This window comes from Coffea eugenioides, chromosome 8 (assembly GCF_003713205.1).
Source record: "Coffea eugenioides isolate CCC68of chromosome 8, Ceug_1.0, whole genome shotgun sequence".
NCBI classification, from domain to species: domain Eukaryota; kingdom Viridiplantae; phylum Streptophyta; class Magnoliopsida; order Gentianales; family Rubiaceae; genus Coffea; species Coffea eugenioides.
The window spans coordinates 3,403,640-3,424,752 of NC_040042.1; the positions used below are offsets into that span (position 1 = coordinate 3,403,640).

The 21,113-nt window shown below is 41.9% G+C and overlaps 1 protein-coding gene across 1 annotated transcript; it reads left to right on the forward strand.

Annotated features, from left to right (window-relative positions):
- The first annotated feature begins 17,542 nt into the window (after nucleotides 1-17,542).
- On the forward strand, nucleotides 17,543-18,174 carry LOC113779991 (codeine O-demethylase-like). Its single transcript, XM_027325817.1, has 2 exons — nucleotides 17,543-17,845; nucleotides 17,929-18,174. Exons 1-2 carry the CDS (start codon nucleotides 17,543-17,545, stop codon nucleotides 18,172-18,174), a joined length of 549 nt encoding a protein of 182 aa, XP_027181618.1.
- The last annotated feature ends 2,939 nt before the right edge of the window (nucleotides 18,175-21,113 follow it).

Sequence of the window (21,113 nt, forward strand, 5' to 3'; positions counted from 1 at the left end):
TGGGTGGAGGCTAAAGCCACTCGAACTACCTCCCAGCCATTGTCGCCCTCCCGAACTAAGCCCATTTTCTCTAAGCATGGGATATCCAAAAGCTCCATTTGACAGGCTATATGCAAGTTATGGTTAGAAATATCAAGGACATGCAAATTCATAGCCAAGTGAGTAATGTAAGACCCAAGAATCAAGGGGCGCTTCTTTTTAGGCAAAATGGACTTGAACTGAGACGCGAGCCAGCACCCCAGATTAACCTTAATCTTGTTATGCATGCACCATATAAAGAAAAATTCGGGCTTAGATAGAATGCCCGAACTATCTCGCCTACCCGAGAAACTATAGGCCAAAAAACGGTGGATATAGCGAGAGGCCGGGTCCTTCAGATAAGAACCCTTAGAAAGACGGGGGTCATAGTTATCCCTGTCTACGGACATCTCATCCCAAATAAAGCGATAACGGGAGAAAAATGGTTGGACAAAGTCACATGCACTCTCGGCATACTCCCTAGACTCAGCATAGGCAGGATCAATGAAACCAAAAGCAAGGTTGAAGTCGGTTATGGAATGGTGGAATTCCTGACCCATTAAACGGAAGCGGATGACATCAGGGGTGGAAACTGTGTAACTAGTGGGAAGGTCGAATTCAAATGTGGCATAGAATTCCCTAACTAACTCCACAAAGGCCGGGAGGTCAGTGATACGAGAATAGGGTCGCCACCCGATGGCCTCAATCAAATCGTGGAAGGGGACGCTAATATTCAGAAGGCCCAAGGTGGCGGCGTCCCTATAACGACAAGGAATAATCCGTCGCTCACACGCCGCCTCATAGCGCCTCTTGTCGGCTGCCCAGGTGAAGTCCAAATGACCCCCAAAATGTGCAGGGTCAGAGATTTGGACGCCTCTTTGTCGTCCAAGACGAGCCCGCCTCCCAGAGGAGGACGGATCGTGCGAGGGATCAGAGGCGGGAATGGAGTGCTGGGGTGGAGGGGGCTGAGGAGTCCTAGGGGTCCTAGACTTGGAAGAAGATCGAGGCTTCACCATGGTGACCAACAGGCAACCCAAAACAACCAAGTAGCAATGAAAGCGTCACGGGCGCCCCCAAAAAGCAAATATAAGCATCACGGCGCCCCCAATAAGCAAACAATCGCAGCAATTCACCCACAAATGCCTAGTAGTCGATTAGGCAACCACGAACACAGGAGTAACAAATACTATAGAAACTACCCGCACCAGTACCACTGGTACATACACAAGGAAAATTCAAATCCAGTGGCCAGCCCAAGACATGTGATGAAGCCAAACACACCAATCAGACACGTCTCTCCCAGATTGGCCCCAACAAATTCCAAACGTATAAACTGGCACAAAAGTCAGCAAAGTTTATCCCCCAGATGCAATAGAAATCTCATGTAGTCAAAACCCAATTAAAATTCAACAATATAAGCAAGACCAGAGAGCACCCTCAAATGGGACAGCAATTAAATCGAATTCCACCCATAATTAACCCCAGAAAATAATTAAGCAAATAAACAGAGCAAAAACCCCCCCCCAAAAACTAAATAAACAGTCAAATCGAGTAAAGATTCTCCCCAAATACCACAGCACCCAAATAAGCACAAAATTTCCGTTCTCAACTAGTAAATCAAAAATCTGTCATCAGCTAATGAAAAATTATTGCTCTGGCCTCAGCTACTTAACGATTAAAAAAAAACAGGAAAAAGAAAAACAGAGGACGAAGTCACCAGAAGTAGCTTCTGGTCTACCCGCGCGAGGAGGAAACGCGACTGTGAAGTCGCGCCTGGGCTCGACTGTGAGCGAGCTGCTGCCCTGGTGAACGCGCGCTGTGCTGGTCGAGGCGCTGTTCTGGTCGCGCGCGGTGGAATCTGCTGGAGCTTGGAGGGAGAGGGGGGAAAAGACGACGGCGCAGGCGGCGTCCTGGCGTGAACTCGCGCAGCTGCAGAGGTAGAGAAGATCTGGCGGCGGCTCTGGTTGCGGACGAAGCTGGAGGACAGCTGGTGTCGCTGGTGGATGCGCGCGCTGGCAGCCGGCGATGGTGGCTTGGAGGAGCAGCTGGTGACAGCGGCGGCGCGCGAAAGCTGGTGGCGGTGGTCGCGGAGCTCGGTCAGGCGGCGCGCGATGGAGCTTGGGGGCGGCGGCGGCTTTGGTTGAAGAAACAAGAGAAAGGGAAAAGCAGCGGGGAAGAAGAAAAAGAAAAGAAAGAAAGAAGAAAAAGAAAGAAAGAAGAAAAAGAAAAGAGAAGAGGGAAATTTTTTTTTTTTTTTTAAAAAAAAAAAAAAATATTACGCTAATGTAATCGTTTCAGCTGGAAATTGCTGAAAAATTTCTTTCCTTTTTTTTTTTAAAATTATTATTAATTTTTTATATTTCTTATTTTTTTTTTTTTTGAATTACAAAAACATGGTTTGGGTGGTCCAACACCGCGTGGGCACGCCAAGATTAGTCTTCGTCCTCTGGTCTAAAAAAACACAAACACCGCGCGGGCACGCCAAGATTGGTCTTCGTCCTCTGGTCTCAGAAAACACAAACACCGCGCGGGCACGCCAAGATTTCACTTCCTGATTGCAGTGAAGGAAATATTAATGCAGATACTACCCAACGAGTAAATGACCCAACGCAAAAGAAGAACAACTAGAAATAACAAAATAACTAGAAATAACAAGACTAATATTCGGGTTGCCTCCCAAATTAGCGCCTTTCTTTAGTGTCTTTGGTTAGACATAACCCATAATTTGCTTAAACCAAGCAAATTGGGTCCTCCAAATGCGTCATCTCTACTTGCTCAACTGGAGCCCCATCATAATATGGCTTGAGGCGATGACCATTCACCACAAATTTCTTCTCCGTCTTTAGACTCTGGATTTCCACTGCACCATAATCAAACACATTAGTCACCATAAAGGGACCGATCCAACGAGAACGTAACTTACCTGGAAATAACTTCAACTTTGAGTGGTACAGTAAAACTTTTTGCCCACATTCAAACGTCTTCCTAGAGATCTGCTGGTCATGAAAAATCTTGTTTTTCTCCTTATAAATCACAGCATTCTCGTAGGCTTCATTTCGAATCTCCTCCAATTCTTGTAACTGTAGCTTCCTTTGAATTCCGCCCTCTTCGATATCCATGTTGCATTGCTTGACCGCCCAAAATGCTCTATGCTCGAACTCGACAGGGAGGTGACATGGCTTTCCAAATACTAAACGATAGGGGGACATGCCGATTGGCGTCTTGTACGCCGTTCTATATGCCCACAATGCATCTTCAAGTCTCATGCTCCAATCCTTCCTATCGGGTCGAACCATCTTTTCCAAAATTGATTTGATCTCCCGGTTCGACGTTTCCGCCTGGCCGTTTGTCTGAGGATGGTAAGAAGTGGACACTTTGTGCAAGACACCGTACCTCCTGAAAAGCGCAGCAATCGTCTTGTTGCAGAAATGGGTACCCCGATCACTTACAATTGCTCGCGGCATCCCAAAGCGGACAAAAATGTTAGATTTGACAAATTCTGCAACCACTTTGGAATTATTAGTACGAGTGGGCTTTGCTTCCACCCATTTCGAAACATAGTCTACAGCAAGCAATATATATAGAAAACCATAAGACGAAGGAAAAGGGCCCATAAAGTCAATACCCCAAACGTCAAAAATCTCAACAAAAATCATTGGGGTTTGGGTCATTTGATCCCTACGAGAAATATTACCTACTCTTTGACACTTATCACATGACTTACAAAATAAGTAGGCATCCTTAAAGAGGGTTGGCCAATAGAATCCACTCTCTAGAACCTTACGAGCAGTTCTCTTTGGTCCAAAGTGACCTCCACATGCAAAAGAGTGACAATAAGCTAAAATAGACTGGAATTCATTGTCACCTACACATCTGCGAATGATTTGGTCGGCACCACGCTTCCAGAGGTAAGGGTCATCCCAGATGTAAGATTTTGCGTCACTCCTTAACTTATCCCTTTTTGCCTTAGGCCATCCTGCAGGAAACTTGTCAGTAACTAGAAAATTAACAATATCAGCATAACAGGGCAAAGTTAAATTAATAGAAAGTAAATGCTCTTCAGGGAAAGACTCCCTTAATGGTAATTCCTCATCTGCTACCAGTATTCGACTTAGGTGGTCAGCTACTAGATTCTCTGCTCCTTTTTTATCTCTGATTTCCAAGTCAAATTCCTGCAGGAGCAATATCCATCTTATCAAGCGGGGTTTAGCGTCCTTCTTGGTCAGTAGGTACCTCAAAGCTGCATGGTCAGAATACACAATTACTTTAGCACCTAACAAATAAGGTCTAAACTTTTCCAAAGCAAAAATAACAGCTAAGAGTTCTTTCTCCGTAGTAGAGTAATTGAGTTGGGCGCCATTTAAAATAGCCGCTTTCTCCACCCTTTGTCCCAAAACTGCTCCCACGGAGTAGTCGCTGGCATCACACATAATTTCGAATGGCCGATTCCAATCAGGAGGTTGGATGATCGGTGGAGAAGTGAGTAATTTCTTCAACTTCTCGAACGCTTCTTTGCACTCCTCGTTCAATTCAAAACTGACATCCTTTTGCAAAAGCCTAAAAAGTGGTGCCCCGATCTTTGAGAAATTCCTGATAAATCTGCGATAGAAACCTGCATGTCCTAGAAAAGAACGAACTTCCCGTACAGTTACGGGGTAAGGTAAAGCAGATATCACATCTATTTTAGCTTTATCAACTTCAATTCCTCTAGATGACACTACATGTCCTAGAACTATCCCGTGCTCAACCATGAAGTGACATTTTTCCCAGTTGAGCACTAGGTTAGTCTCAATGCATCTTTTTAAAATCAATGTCAAGTTATCTAAACAATCGTCAAAACTATCACCATAGACACTGAAGTCATCCATGAATACCTCAATTATTCTCTCTACATATTCAGAAAAAATGCTAATCATGCACCTCTGGAATGTTGCAGGGGCATTACACAATCCAAAAGGCATCCTTCGATAGGCAAAAGTGCCAAAGGGGCAAGTGAAAGTTGTTTTCTCTTGATCCTCTGGCGCAATTGCTATCTGAAAATAACCAGAGAAACCATCCAAAAAACAATAATAGGCACGACAAGCTAACCTTTCAACCATTTGATCGATGAATGGAAGGGAAAAATGATCCTTCTTGGTCACTGCGTTCAATTTGCGGTAATCGATGCACTGGCGCCAACCCGTAGGCTTTCGAATTGGAACGAGGTCCCCTTCACGATTTTCCTCCGCAGTTACCCCTGCTTTCTTTGGCACCACTTGGACCGGACTCACCCATGGGCTATCTGAGACAGAAAAAATAATTCCTACGTCCAGAAGCTTGATTACCTCTTTCTTGACCACTTCCATCATGTTGGGATTCAATCTTCTTTGTGGTTGTCTTATCGGTCTAGCATCCTCTTCCAGGCGAATTCGATGCATACATACGGACGGGCTTATACCCTTGATGTCCGCAATTGTCCACCCTATAGCTTCCTTATGCTCCCTTAAAACCCGTAGCAGCGTGTCCTCCTCCGTGGGTGATAATTTGGATGAGATTATCACTGGTAACGTCTCTTTTTCACCCAAATAGGCATACTTTAAATGCTCGGGCAGGGGTTTCAACTCCACTTCAAGTGCCTGCACGATAGAAGGTAATAACTTTAGGTGCGGTTCAGGCACAAATATAGGAGCAACATCATACCTTAGAGGACTTTGGCCTAGTGAATGCAAGGCTCCAACCATTCTTTGCAAACTGATGTCTAACTCCATCTCGCAGGCTGCTTCCAGATCCAAATGTCTGGTGATTGCTACCTCCAATTCATCCCTGCCATTAATCTCAAATACTTCTTGCACCAAAGGGTCAATTACACTCACAGCAAAAACAGCATTAGAATGACATGGATATTTCATGGCCTCAAATATACTGAAATGAACTATTTCTCCATCAAATTCCATCGTTAGAGTGCCCTCACTAACATCAATTTTTGTACGAGCTGTGCTCAAGAAGGGCCTCCCTAACAAAATTGGTGATAGATTTGGAGAACGTTCATCACCCATATCAAGAATATAAAAATCAGCAGGGAACACTAAATTATTCACTTGCACTAACACATCCTCTATCACCCCATCAGGATAAGCATTAGTCCTATCAGCCAACTGAATTATAATGCCAGTTTCCTTTAAGGGGCCCAAATTTAGAGAAGCATAAATAGCCTTGGGCATCACATTTATGGATGCTCCTAGATCTAACATGGCATTCCTAATGCTAGTGTTCCCTATTTTACAAGGAATAGTGAACATACCTGGGTCTCCGCACTTGGGTGGAAGTTTTCTTTGAAGCACTGCAGATACGTTCTCTCCCACAATTATCCTTTCATCTCCCCTCAGTTTCCTCCTATTGATACATAGGTCCTTCAAAAATTTGGCATACCGGGGTACTTGCTTAATTGCGTCAAGTAGGGGAATATTTATCTCCACCTTCCTAAACATCTCCAAAATTTCCTTTTCCTTGTCTTGCTTTTTAGGCCTTTCCAACCTGCTAGGAAAAGGTGGTGGGTTAGGTTTAACTGGAACCACTGGGTCACGTATTACCTCTTTATTTGTGCCGGGCGTTCCTTCTTGCTCGAGCTCTTTCTCAATGCGGTCCTCATTCTTGTCCTTCGGAGCCACTGGCGCTGGTCCTTCAACCTCTTTCCCACTCCTGAGGGTCATTGCACTCACATTCTTGGGATTCACCTCAGGTTGAGATGAAAGTTTTCCCTTTCCCTGGGAGTCCAGTCGGTTGACAATTGAGGCTAATTGACTCATCTGATTTTCCAAGTTTTGCATACGTGCTTTCATCTCTTGATTGCTGGCCTCAGTGTCCTGTTGAAATTTCATAGTATTAGAGGCTATGGTTTTAACCATGTCTTCTAGGGACATACCTGAGGCAGAGGATGGTTGATTCCTTGTTTGATATTGTTGCTGGAAGCCCTGCTGTCTATTGGGGATGAAATTTTGTTGCTTATTTCCCCCATAGCTCAGATTTGGATGATCCCTCCAACCCGGATTGTATGAGTTGGAATAGGGGTCATACTGTCTACGTGGCATGGGCATGTTACCAGCCATGTTTGCTTGCTCAACTCCCTCCTCTTGTAACTGTGGGCATGAGTCAGCGGTATGACCAATATTCGTACAAATCCCACACACTTTGGCCTGCTGTGCATTTCCTACAGCTATCTGTCGAACAAATGAGGTTAATTCAGATAACTGCTGTTGAATGGAAGATGAAATTACCTCGTTGACCTTTCTCGTAGGAACATCTGCTCTCATACCAAACTGCTGGCAATTCTCTGCCATTCGCTCGATTAAGTCCCATGCCTCTTGGGTAGTCTTATTCACCAGTGCACCACCACTTGCTGCATCAATGATATTTCTATCGTTCATCAGTAGCCCCTCATAGAAGTACTGAATCAGCAGTTGATCACTTATTTGGTGATGAGGGCATCGGGTACGCAGCCTGGTGAACCTCTCCCAATATTCATACAAGGATTCCCCCTGAAATTGCTTGATGCCGCATATTTCCTTTCGCAAACTAGCCGCTCTAGATGCAGGGAAATATTTTTCAAAAAATTTTTTCTGCATCTCTGGCCACGTGGTGATAATGCCTGCAGGTAGACAGTATAACCAGTCCTTTGCCGAATCCTTGAGAGAAAAAGGGAAGGCCCTTAATTTAATTTGTTCATCAGTTACTCCCGAGGGCTTCATACTTGAACATACTACATCAAATTCCTGCATGTGTTTGTGGGGTTCCTCTCCTGGCAGACCATGAAAAACAGGCAACAAATGTATTAAACCAGGTTTTAATTCAAAAGCTGCATTCTCACTAAGGCGAGGAAAAGTTATGCAAAGAGGTTGTTGGGTCAAGTTTGGAGCAGCCAACTCCCTTAATGTTTGTGTGTTTGCCATGGCGACGTTCTCTTGGTACGAATCACTTGAAGTGTCACCAAACGAATCTGATGGTTCAACTTCGGGCTCAGATCTCTGAGATGCAGCACTGGAGTGCTCCTCTCTGAGCTGTCTGGTTTCCTTTCTCGTTCTACGCGCGGTCTTCTCTACTTCAGGGTCAAAAATCAATTCACCTGTACGAGAAGACCTAGGCATACACTAGAAAAATACCAGAAAATTAGTGCAAAAATGAACTTAATAAAGAAGCAAATAATAACGCCAGTCCCCGGCAACGGCGCCAAAAATTTGACAGGGCGTCAGCCTGTGCAATAATAATAATAAAAATAGAACCTAGTTACCACTAAAAGTAGTCAGTAATTAATCCTAGGTACTGGAGCAGGGACTCTAGGTGTGCAATGGGTTACTTGATTCACCCTGTTCCCGAAGAGTTTGCTTAACCCGATATACCAGAATTAATTAGTTGACAAAAATTACTAAATAGTAGACAATAGCAAGTAGGGTCGTCTCCTCAGGGACTGGAGATATCTGTCTCTTTTAAAGTCCAATTGATAAGGGGGGATTTCACAGGAATAAAACTAAAAACAATTAAACAATTTAACTAAAAATGAATAAATAACTAGCACAAATATAGCAGGAATTTAATCAGGAATAAATAAATTCTAGCCAAGGAAGCAACTACTCAGGCACAGTCCATTTATCCGATCATTGATGCAAGAGAGGTTCACTTAATTTATTAATAGACTAGTTATAGCCATCAAGGAACTCTAATGACCAATTTTTCCTTAATTTATAGGTGACCAAGGTACGACCATTAGTCACCCCTAACCAGAAAAGTACTCCTAGGTACGACCGTAGGAATTAATTTTCCAATTGCATTAATAACCAGAAAAACCTAGTCCTAATCAATAACACGCTACGAGGGTTATTTAAATTAGATTGCATGCTCCCCTAATGTGTAAACACACCAGTTGCCACTAATATTAATCAATCAAACAATTACGGATTTAATTGACTAAATTGGCACGAGTTTAATATATCACATTGAACATCGGGCCCTTGATATCCAATTAATAAAATAATCCCATGAAAGTTAAATCAGGCAACATGCAAATATTAATAGATAAAGGAACACGTGAAAACTAATTAGATCTCACAGATTTCCGGGACTGCGCCGTCGAGTTGACCCCTGACTAGACGGAAGACTTAGCCACGCCGCATAATTAAATCACCACACGAATTAATAAATTGCAAAGGCATTGCGTTTTCTATTAAGAAGCAAGGAATAAAAGGTGTTTTTCCCGTTGGGGAATATTGTCGAACACCTGGCGTGTGTCAGAGGCCAGTCAGGAGAAAGAAGAACTAAAACTAAAAACAAAAGACTAAAAACTAGAGGTCCCAAAATAAAAGCCCCCGTCGTTCTGACGTTTGTTCCCTATTTAAAAACCAAAGAAAGATTATCCAGTGGTCCCACCAGTTGGCCACAAGCTGCCGAATTCTATCTCCTCTGTTTTGAAGCCTTTGCGCACGGGTCCCCACCAAATTCGCCACAAAGCCCTGCTGAATTACTTCTTGTTCCTAAGCTTTGCTACGTTGCCTTTACTAGCTCTTGTAGCTCTTGTTTTGGTCCCCCGCCCAATTGAGGCCTTTCTGCTGGAGCTCTCCCAAATTTGCAATCCCAGAAGTCCCTCTTGGTGTAGTTATCTGCTCCACTCCTGGAATTGGATCGCAGATACCAAAATATGAGTAAAATATCAGCAATTAACCACAATATTTGTCCGGAAATAGAAGGGGAAATTAATAATAAAATTTACTTAACATAAATTTATTACCTATCAATTTTTGTTGAAATTTTTGATGTTTGGGGTATAGATTTCATGGGGCCTTTTCCTACTTCTTTTGATTTTATATATATTTTGCTGGCAGTTGATTATGTATCTAAATGGGTGGAGGCTAAGGCCACTAGGACTAATGACTCGAAAGTAGTTGCAGATTTTATCAGGGCTAATATTTTTGTGCGATTTGGAATGCCAAGAGCTATTGTCAGTGATAGGGGAACGCACTTCTGCAACAAAACCATTGCTGCGTTGTTTCGCAAGTATGGTGTACTCCACAGGGTCTCGACGTCGTACCACCTGCAGACTAATGGTCAAGCGGAAGTATCGAATCGGGAGATTAAATCCATTTTGGAGAAAATGGTGCGCCCCGATAGGAAAGACTGGAGTCAAAGGTTGGAGGACGCACTCTGGGCCTATCGAACGGCATATAAGACTCCTATAGGGATGTCGCCGTACAGGTTAGTATTTGGGAAGCCGTGTCACCTTCCAGTGGAGTTTGAGCACAAGGCTTTTTGGGCGATTAAGCAATGCAACATGAATTTAGAGGAGGCCGGTGCCCAACGGAAGTTAGATTTGCAGGAATTAGAGGAGATCCGGAACGAAACCTACGAAAATGCATTAATTTATAAGGAGAGAAGCCGGACATTTCATGACCAACAAATTTCAAGAAAAACATTTGAAGTTGGTCAGAAGGTCCTCCTATACCAATCAAGGCTCAAGCTATTCCCAGGTAAGCTACGTTCCCGTTGGATTGGACCTTTTATTGTTACTCACGTTTTTCCATATGGTGCAGTCGAAATCCGAAGTGCTAAGACAGACAACAAGTTTGTGGTGAATGGACACCGTCTCAAACACTATTACGAAAGTTTTTCAGGTGGAGAAGTGGAGACAGTACATCTAGACGCACCACCGTGTCTTAATCAGTGACACTTTACCATGTCTAGCCAAAGACATTAAAGAAAGGCGCTCCTTGGGAGGCAACCCAATTGTTTCTTTTAATTGTTTGTTCATTTTCGTGTGGTAGTTTAGATGTGTTCTTCTTGAATTCGATTGATTTTGGGTTTCAGTTTTTGTTTTTGCTGATTTATAGGTGCCCTTCAGTCATGACGCGCCCGCGTGGTAACGTGCATGAAGCTCACGATCAGAAACTTCTGGGAGCTCTCTTACCCTCATGACGCGCCCCCGTGGTGATGTGCAGGAAGCTCACGACCAGAAACTTCTGGGAGCTCTCTTGCTCTCTTGACGTGCCCGCGTCACGTTCGCGGGAAAGGTAAGGATTCAAAAAAAAAAAACCACACAGATACTCTTTCTTATCAACGTAGCTTTAGTGTCAAATATTAAAAAAAAATTAAAATTAAAATTAAATTAAATTAATTTCTGAAAAAAAAGAGAAGAAAAAAATTTAAAAAAAAGGGAAAAAAATAGGGGGACATATTTATCACCGCAGCTTTAGTTTCCAAATTTTTTTTTTTAAAAAAAAAGGGAATTCCTTTCTTTTTCTTTCTTCTTTCTTTCTTTTCTTTCTTTCTCTCTTCTTCTTTCTTCCTCTTTTCTTTCTTTCTCCCCCGCTGCTCCCCTGCTCTCTGCGCGCGCCACAATCGAATCCATTTACCGCCACACACGGACGCCGCCCGCATCGAGCTCGCCGACCATCACCGCCTGATCTGCTTTAACCGCCACTGCCGCCGCGCGCTCCACCAGCCCAAGCCGCCGCCATCGTTGCTGGAGTCGCGCGCCGCTGCTGCTCTGCGCGCCTCTCGCCATCGTCATCTCGCCACAAGCACCAGCCCAAGCCAGCGCCGCCTCCCCACGCCGCTGCCTCTTCAGCGCAGGCGGTGACAGCCTCCCTTGCTGCGGCCCTCCAACCTCCACCTAATCCGCCGCCAACAGCCCACTTCTGACACCCGCCGCCACAGAGGAAGCCCCACGCGACTCCCTCCGCGTGCGGCCATAAGCCCAAGGCGCGTGCAGCAGCCTCTGTCCAGCAGCCAGCTCTGCACACGGACGCAGCCATCCACCACCAGCTTCAACGCCCCTTCTCTGTCTGCCGCCTGGGGTAGTCCCAGTGGAGGTATTTGACACTTGCCCCCCAATTTCTCAGTGTTAGTCGGTGATATTTGGTAGTAGCTTGTGCATATTTGGGTGATTTCCGCCGGTGGTGCTGGTTGGGCTATTTTTGCTTGGAACTGCTATTTCTCTTGGGTTGTGTTACATTGTGCAATTAATTGGCCAACTGGAGCCATTTGAACCTCACGTTGCTTGTGGACATTGGTTGACTCGTTGTGAATTGCTGGGCACTATTTTGCTTCAATTGCTGGATAACTCGCGGAGGTTTCTTTTGGGGATTTTAGTTAAGTTATTTATGAAATTGCTTGTTAAATTAGAGGGGCTGGCCGCGTGAATTACTTGTTGAGCTATCGTCACTGAGCTCATACTAGTTGGTTCGCCATCTGTGGGCCTTTGGGCATTTTTACTTGTTGAAACTCCTCTCTTTGTTTTTGATTGGGTTATTACTGGGAAATTATTGTTTTGTTCTGCTGAGTTTCCTTTGCTGGTTGCATTTGCTAGTTTCCATACCTGTTGGAGCTTCTGTTGCTTTGAGCTGACTGTTGGGTGACATGGTGAGACGAAAATCCTCCTCTTGGTCTAGGACCTCTCAGTCTCAACCCCCTCCACAGGCCTCTATTCCTGTCAACTCACCTACCAACCTACCCTCCTCTTCTAGTGTTCGAACCCATTTGGGTAGGGGTAGGGGTGCTCAGGTAGATACCCCTGCTCACTTTGGGGGGCACTTAACATTTACCAGACCCGTCGATCGGCAGAGATACGCTAAGGTCTGCGAGAGGCGTATCATATCCTGTAAGTCTTGTGATAGACTCTCTTTAACTGCCCTTGGTATACGAGAGGAGGTTAAGCAGATGTTCACAACCATTGGGTGGCGCCCATATTTCTATATTTCTTGCCCCGCTTTTGTTGAGCTGATTCGGGAGTTTTACTCCACCTTTGAGTTCGAGTTGCCTACGAGATACACCGTTGAAACATCGAATGTCATTCATTTCCGGCTAATGGGTAGGGAGTTCAACTTCTCCATTACCCAGTTCAATCTGGCGTTTGGATTTATTATAAGAGAGTATACTGAGACTAGGGAATATGCGGAGAGTGCCTGTGATTACATAGAGCCATTTCTCTCCCACTACCATGATGTGTGGGAGGAAATGTCAGTCGATCAACACCGCTACGACCCTTCTAGGTTGAGGAGCTCATTTCTTAAGGATCCTGATGCCCGATATGTTCAGCGGTTCTTAGCCTACAGCTACTCAGGGCGCAAGGACAGCTCCTGTATACTCTCTCGTCCTGAGTTTTTCTTCCTCTGGAGTATGAAGAACAATATCAAGGTCAACTTGGGGTGTTGGTTGGCAGCGCAGTTCAAGACTGTTTTGACCAAAAAGAACAAATCTCTGATTCTTGGCTCCTACATCACCCACTTGGCGACCTAGTTGGGAGTTTTAAATCTGGATGACCATGACCTCCATTTGGCATTCGAGATGGAGCGCCTGGACATGGACTGCTTAGAGAAAATGGGGGTCGTCGAGCATCTGCCCAATGGTCTCCACCAGTTCACTCCTCCGGGACCACCTCGAGCCCCGGGTGCACACCATTCGACCCGGGCAGGGCCCTCTTCATTCCTTGGGTCGGCCGCGGACACTGCTGGGCCATCTACCTCTGCTTCTGTGCCACCTCCACCACCTGGGACCAATGAATGGCAGCAACTCCGAGAGCAGGTTCAGAATTTGGAGGCTCGAATGCTCAACGTCGACCTCAATGTAGCTGGCATAGCACAGAATTTGGCGCAATTTCTGCATCATACGGGCTTTCCTCCTCCAGCTCCGCCTCGCCCACCTCTTTGACCGGATTTCAGGGAAGTGTTGCTGTCCTCTCACCCACTTTTGTTGGTTATTTGTCACATTGAGGACAATGTGTCCTATAGGTGTGGGGGGATCTAATGGGGTGCTAGTATTTTCTAGTTTTTAGTAGTTTTTTTTTTATTTCTAGTTGCTTATTTTCTTTCTTTCTTCATGCTTATCTCTCATGTGAAAAAAAAACAATGATATCGGTTTATTGCCTCTAATGCTATTTTTGCCAAGTTTTTTTTTTGTATCGAGTTAATGTGGTTGGTCCAAGATATCTCCTTGGTGAATATTGGACTGCTTGACTCTCTTGATTTCTTTGTTAACTTTTCTAGGCATAGGGAATGACTGTTGGCGTTTTAATGTGAACTGGTCCAATATTGACTCCAGTTCTCCAGGTTTGGCAATAATGAGGCGAGCTGCTCCTATGCTTGGTTGTTAGTGTTGTTATTTTACGTTTTTGCGTTGTTTGGCTGTGAATAAGCTTGACTGTACTCCGCTATTAGTTACTACTGAGTAACCGGGGATCTGCACCTAAAAGTGCCGATTCTCGCGTCAAAAAGTAGTACTTTCTATGAGTACGTGGTCGGATAGCGGTAGGAGCTGAGTAACCGGGCTCCTTCATCTAAAAATGTTGGAGTTCGCATCAAAAGGCTCCAACGGCTAGAGACTAAGTCGTTTCGTGTTATTGTTATTATTTATTTTCAAAAAAAAAAAAAGAGAAAAGTGCAGGTTTGTAGTACGTTAGAGGTCAGCTTGCCGATTTATGGACTGAATAGGAGGCTTTGGTTAATATTTGGACTGTTTGCTGATAAATGTTATGCTAATTTGGCTAATTTGGAAATTGAAGGAGTTTGTAGTTTAAAAGCTAACGGGGTGATGTTCTTTGGAGTTTCACCACTGATGCTTGATTTATGATTTTCTTGGTGTCTTGGCAATTTGGTAGAGAGAGCAATGGCCGTTATCAAATTTTGGTATCTGTTTACTATTCTTATGCTTGAGGACAAGCATGGTTTAGGTGTGGGGGGAATTGATAGGTTGCAATTTATTCATTTATTTTATTATTAATTCCCCTTATTACCTGACTTGATATGGATTAATTGCTGGATTCTACTCATTTTTCTTAATTTGCACTTATTTCAGGGAGTAGATCAAAACTACCGCAATTACTGCCATTTTGACAGTCATCGGGAAAGAAATTAAATAGAAGGCTTGCAAGGGCATTTTTGGGAAGAAGAGACAAGAGCCCTTTTCGGTCATTTGGACTAAAGTGTTCTTCCGCCTAGTAGCCGCCGCACGGAGCATCAGGATATAAGAGGAAAATTGTGCAGAAGAAAGGGGGTTCGCAGCTTAGCATTAGTTTTGCCTTTTAGACGTTTTGATTAGAACCTTTTCCTGCGCATGGCAGGAACAAAAAGGAATTGTTTCTTTTGACTTTTCTTGGACTTCTTAGTAGCTTTGGTCTCCACGCATGTCAGGAGCAAAGAATTGGAGCCTACTTTCTTGACTTTTCCTTCTTGTACCTTTTGAGTGGCTTTGCTCTACGGATGCTAAGAACAATGAAGAGCTTCACTTGTTACCTGTGACTTTTATTTTGCTCTCTGATTGTTCGACGAATTGCGGCTCTTAAAGTGCAGACAATGGCCGTGACTTCTGCTGAAATTTCCCGCAGGCTTAGTTCATCCAATATGAGCTAATCCCCTCACTCTAGTCAAGAAACGACGGATGCTGTGGGTTACCTAAAAATTGTGAGATCGATTTAATTTAATCTTTCCCTTTTAATTATTGGTATTCGCATATTCCTTGATTGCAGTGCTTATGATTGTTCAATTAATTGGTTGTCTTGGATCCGGATAAGTAATTGATTTGGTAATCTATTGTCAATTAGGGCATTAAATCCGTAATTGTTTAATTGCTCTAAAATAGTGACAATTGGCATGATTAGGTTTGTGTCAGGGGAATATGCGGGCTAATCTAAAATAACCCTGGTAGTGCGTTATTTGGTTAGAATAGGACTCCTCTAATACGTAAGGCAATTGGGGAATTAAATTCTACGGGCGTACCTAGAATTATTTCTCAATTAGAGCAGTGATTAACGGGCGTACCTTGATCACCGACACAGTAAGGAGGGGTTGACTGCCATCGCTTGTTTGATAGTTATAACCTATTTATTGATAAATAATTGGGATTACCTTTGCTTCGATGATCAATTGGGTGAACCATTGCTGAATTTATTTCTTGGCTAGCTCCTTAATTAATATTATTTTGGTTTTAGTGAATTGCCATTTGATTTTTAGTTGCCTACTTGATTTTATTCTTAATTGCTTTCTTGTTTTAATTGATTCAGGCCTTTAATTATTGTTACTCTGAGTTCAGTGAATTATTGTTTAATTTCTAGTCAGTTATTTATTTTTATTTTCATTTTCTTATTTGAATTTATTTGCTTGTTATCATTCCTACAAAATCACCCCCTGTGTTACTCTGAATTTCTTAAGAAACAAGTATACCCAGTCCCTGTGGATACGACCCTACTTGCCCTGTCTACAAATTCGTAATTATTTGTGGAAAGAAATAACCATTCCATTCGGGTATATCGGATTAAGCAAACTCTTCGGGAACAAGGTGAATCAAGTAACCCATTGCACACCTAGAGTCCCTGCTCCAGCACTTGGAATTGGGTTTTGGTCATTTTAACTGGCAGTTAGGTTTAATTTTATTATTGCACAGGCTTCGACAACCTGTCAGATGAAAATGACGTTTGAAGTTCTTCAAGTTATAATAGCAAAGTAACAGTAATAATTGATACAAACCAAAATGAATGTCTCTGTAAGGACATTTAAGTAATTACACCAATAAAAAAGCTATTATAGGTTGTACCCATTGTAGAAAAAATGATCAAATAATCTCACATTCCCAAACTACCCAAACTTTTGAACAAATCATCATTGTATCTTTTAGAATACAAGGATATTTCAGTAAACACAATAATATACATGCTATATAAAGTAGTACCCAATACTATAACTACACTCAAAACAACCTCACAATCCCAAAATACCCCTACTCTTGCGGTTGAAATTCAAAGCCATTCTTTGACCCAAACTTATTCGTATATAGTATAAGGAATTGTTTTGTAATGATTGTTTTCTAGTTGTTATTCGATATTTACTAATCTTGTACTTAGTCAATGAATTGGTATTAGTCTCACACTTCTCTTTCTAACTACGTTTAGTCAAACTCTTCCTTTTTTCTCCGTTAGAATTTTGTTAGTTTTCAATTCTTTTTTACTATAAAGTTTTTGGTTTCGATTTCACTTTCGAAGTACATCAAAAATACCAAATAATCGTCCTACTAATCTCATCTTTTTTTATGTTCATTTTCTTCTTCAATCCAAAAGTTGCCGATCGTTGCCTCGTCTTAGAGTTGCTTTAGGTTACATACAAATTCTTTTCATCTGTGTTTTTAGCATGATCCTATACAGATGCTAAAATATCTATTTTTCCAGGGAGATCATATTGAATCACTTTTGTCATCAAAATTGGTGATGGTGGCACGGTAATTAGTAATCAGCAACAAAAATTCTTTACTAACGAATCTATGACAACTAAAATGATAGTGAGATGTGCCAGTGGCCTTAAATTCTTTTACGATAGTCATTGAGCTCCTCTGCTTACAGAATTTCCCATTCATCATGGGAATTGCAAAACAAAAATTCTTTAAAAGGAAGTATCTTTTGCTTCCATTAGAAAGCTACATGGATTACTTTACTTTATTTAGGCGACAAAAACCTGAAAATTGTGTAAGAAAAATTCATCAAAATGCTAATTTGCAAATTTCTGATGATGTCAGAGCAACCATGGATGAATACCCACTTGAAATTCACAAGGTTTGCATGACCCAGACAAATCTTGGTGTAGACCCAGACAAATTATGCAACATCTATCAAGATGGCATACGAGGAATAAGAATGAATTACTATCCACCTTGCCAGCAAGCAGACAAAGTTATTGGCCTGACTCCGCACTCTGATGCAACAACACTGACCTTATTAGTTCAGGTCAATGATGTTCAAGGCCTGCAAATCAAGAAAAACAATACATGGGTGCCTATTAGACCCATTCCTGGAGCAATCATCATCAATATCGGTGATATTATGGAGGTAAATGACCACTAAAACCAAATTCCCACTTACTGAGCATCTATAGATATCATTAAGTTGATGTGCTTCGATGATTTGTGCAGATAATGAGCAATGGGGAATATAGCAGCATTGAGCGTAGAGCTGTCGTGGATTTCCACAAAGAAAAATTTTCAATTGCTGCATTTCACGGAAAAAATTTCACAGCAAAAGTTGGTCCTCTAGCAGATCTTGCCAAGGAAATTGAAGCACAATACAAGACAATAGAAACTGAGGGCCTTCTCAGACTGAATCTAAGCGCCAAACTTGATGGCAAAAGCTTACTGGATCACATAAGGATAAACAAGTGAAAGAATCAGCACATTTTCACTTGCAGTACTACTGTTTTTTTTTTTTTTAATCTTCATCATAAACCAAGCTTAATGAATTACCAATATGTCTTCATGGAAGTTTCTAGTTGCATGTTAACGATATGGTTGTCCAACTCTGGTCCTTAGTTAACTTCCTTTCTTATACTTTAGTAGTGTAAGTACTAGCCTACTAGGCTAGTCCAAGTCAGATTCCTAAGGTTATATCGGCGGTGGCGTTTGGTTTTCCAAATTCAAGCGTGTTTCCTGGATGAAGTATCAATATTAGGAAGTTTGTAATTCTATATATACCTATAGTGGTGTGCTAGATTTGCATTTGTCTGAACGATATCAGACCTATCTTGGATGAATGCTCACTTGAACTGCTTGAAGTCTGCATAACCCTTGTTAAAGTGATGGTCACGGGCCAGATGCAATATAGCCAAATGTTGCTAGAGTCTTGGTGTAGGCAGTGCTCTCCCCACCAGCCAATATTTTTGCAACACCAAAATTAGTCACACAGGCAACCATATCTTCGTTTAGAAGGACATTATTTGGCTTCAAATCATAGTGAACCACGGGAATTGAGTAACTATGATGGAGGTACTCCAAAGCAGACGCCACATCTATCATCACATTCATTCTTTGGATGATACTTAAGCAATTGTTGTAAGAATACAACCACTTCTCAAGTCAAGGCTCTCATCGGGCATGTAATCAAGTATTAATACCTTGAAGTCATCATTAGAGCATACACCGATGACTTTGGTCAGATTTCTGTGCTAAGACTGCGTAAGGCTTCACGTCTCTCGTGAAACTCTTGAATGAATATTCCAACGGTAAATTGAACACTTTTATGGGCACACACATTCCATTAGCTAGAATCCCTTTGTAAACATATCCAAAACTTCCCCTGCCTAGTAAGTTGCTTTCATCATAACCATTGTTTGCTTGTAGGAGTTCATAATACGAAATCCTTCCTTTTACTGTCAAGGAGAACAAATTAGTTCCATTAGGAACCTTCTCCTTTGTTACGTATCAAAAGAACAAAAATGCCAAGGCTACACCAGCAATTATTGCTTAAACTCCAAACACTATCAATTTAGTTATTTGAGAACTGATTCATCGACAAATCCATCCATGTTGCAACCTTCAACTGTCCAATCTCTGAAGGTAGAGAGCCAGTCAAGAAATTCGATGACAGAATAAATCCCAAGAAATCTTTGAGGCTCCACCAACTATCAGTGACATAAGAAGTTATTCTGTTGGAAGCTAGATAAAGATACCTGAGAGAAGTAAGATTACCTAAACATGCAGGAATTGATTTCCAATCAGATGTAATAAATTGAAGTACTGTAAGCTACACAAACTATCAGGAATAGTTCCACTAGCATTGTTACTTTCTATAGATAATCCTTGAAGCATTTTCAACCCTTTGACTATTGGTAGGTCATAATTTGTTGCTAAATTTATAATTATTCTTCCCTTGATTTTAGCCAAATATTGCGTTAATTGATGGATTCTACTTATATTTGGTTAATGGTGCTAAATTGTAGGAAAAAGAGCAAAACGTGACAAAAAGGGGCAATCTTCCAATTAATTTGATGGTAGCACGTTCGGGACCGATTTCCAAGTTCGATTCAAACTCTCGGCAATTTTGGAGGAAGATTTGGAAGACTTGAATTCTAATTATTAGTCTTATGGTTGAATCAGGAAACTTGAAATACTTTCTTTTGTGGTTTATTTTTCTATTTGGGAGACTAGTTTTATTTGGTAGTAGACTTCCATTAGGAAACAAAAAGAATAAGAAAAACCCGGATTCCCGCGTAATCAAGAGTTTGGCCAGCAACAATCTCGTGGGAAGATTTGATGAGTTTCGGCCGCAAAGGAAGCAACAGTACTTGATCTTTACTTTTGTCTCTTTTGGCCGACTTTGGAGGGGACAATTGTGAGGGCCCGTAAATTTTTATTATTTTATTTTATTTTCTCGCATGCATTTTCTACACTATACCCTATTATCTTGATTTTTCCAGAGATTTTATAAGTGAGTAGAGTTTTTAAATCATTTCCTAGTTTAAATTAGTTTATATTAAGTTTGAAGTGTATTATGGACGTGAGACCCGCTAGTGCGGTAATGCGATATATTTTTGGCGACTTGTTGGAGTTTTGTATTAAGTGATATTATTTTACAATGTGCTAGAAGACAATTAGAGGTTAACTAGATAGAGTAACCATTGGGAGAAAGAAGATAAGCTTAAAACTCTAAAAGTTGCCGAATGTCGTGACCCGATTGGAAATTGGACTTTTGACCATGGTTATTAACTTTCCCAAAATCAGATTTAGACTAAAAATTTTCCATTTCTTATCCCTTATTGGCCGGCCACTTTGAGAGAAAGAAATAGAGAGAGAGTTTCATCTTCAACTTCAATTTCTTGCTCAATCTTGATTTCCAACCATCACTTTTGTAAAACCCTCCAGAAAAGTTGTTTGTTAGGGAGGATTAAGGGATTGAGTGGAGTGATTTTGGAGGGACAAGCTCTAAACTACCATATTTATTGAGGATATAAGGTACTTTGCTTAGAAATTCTCTCTTTGTTTTCATAATGGTAAATTAGTGGCTTATAGTTGTTAAATATGTTGTTTTGTGGAAGATTTCATGGTTTGAGCTAGAGTTATGTTAAATTTCAGTTTTATGGTGAAATTTCTGATCACATGTGATGCTTGAGGGTTGTTCATGTTTTGATAGCTTTGCTATATGAATTATTGAGTTTTTGTGGGCTGGATAACTTTGCCTAAAGGAAATTGTAGCTTGTGTACCCAAATTCGAGCAATAGAAGGTTGAGACTGCCCTGCTACTAACCTGTATGTATGTCCATGTTAGAGGCTGAATCAGGCTTAGGGAAAAACATAAAAGTTGTAGGAAATGGTATTAACTAGAAGCC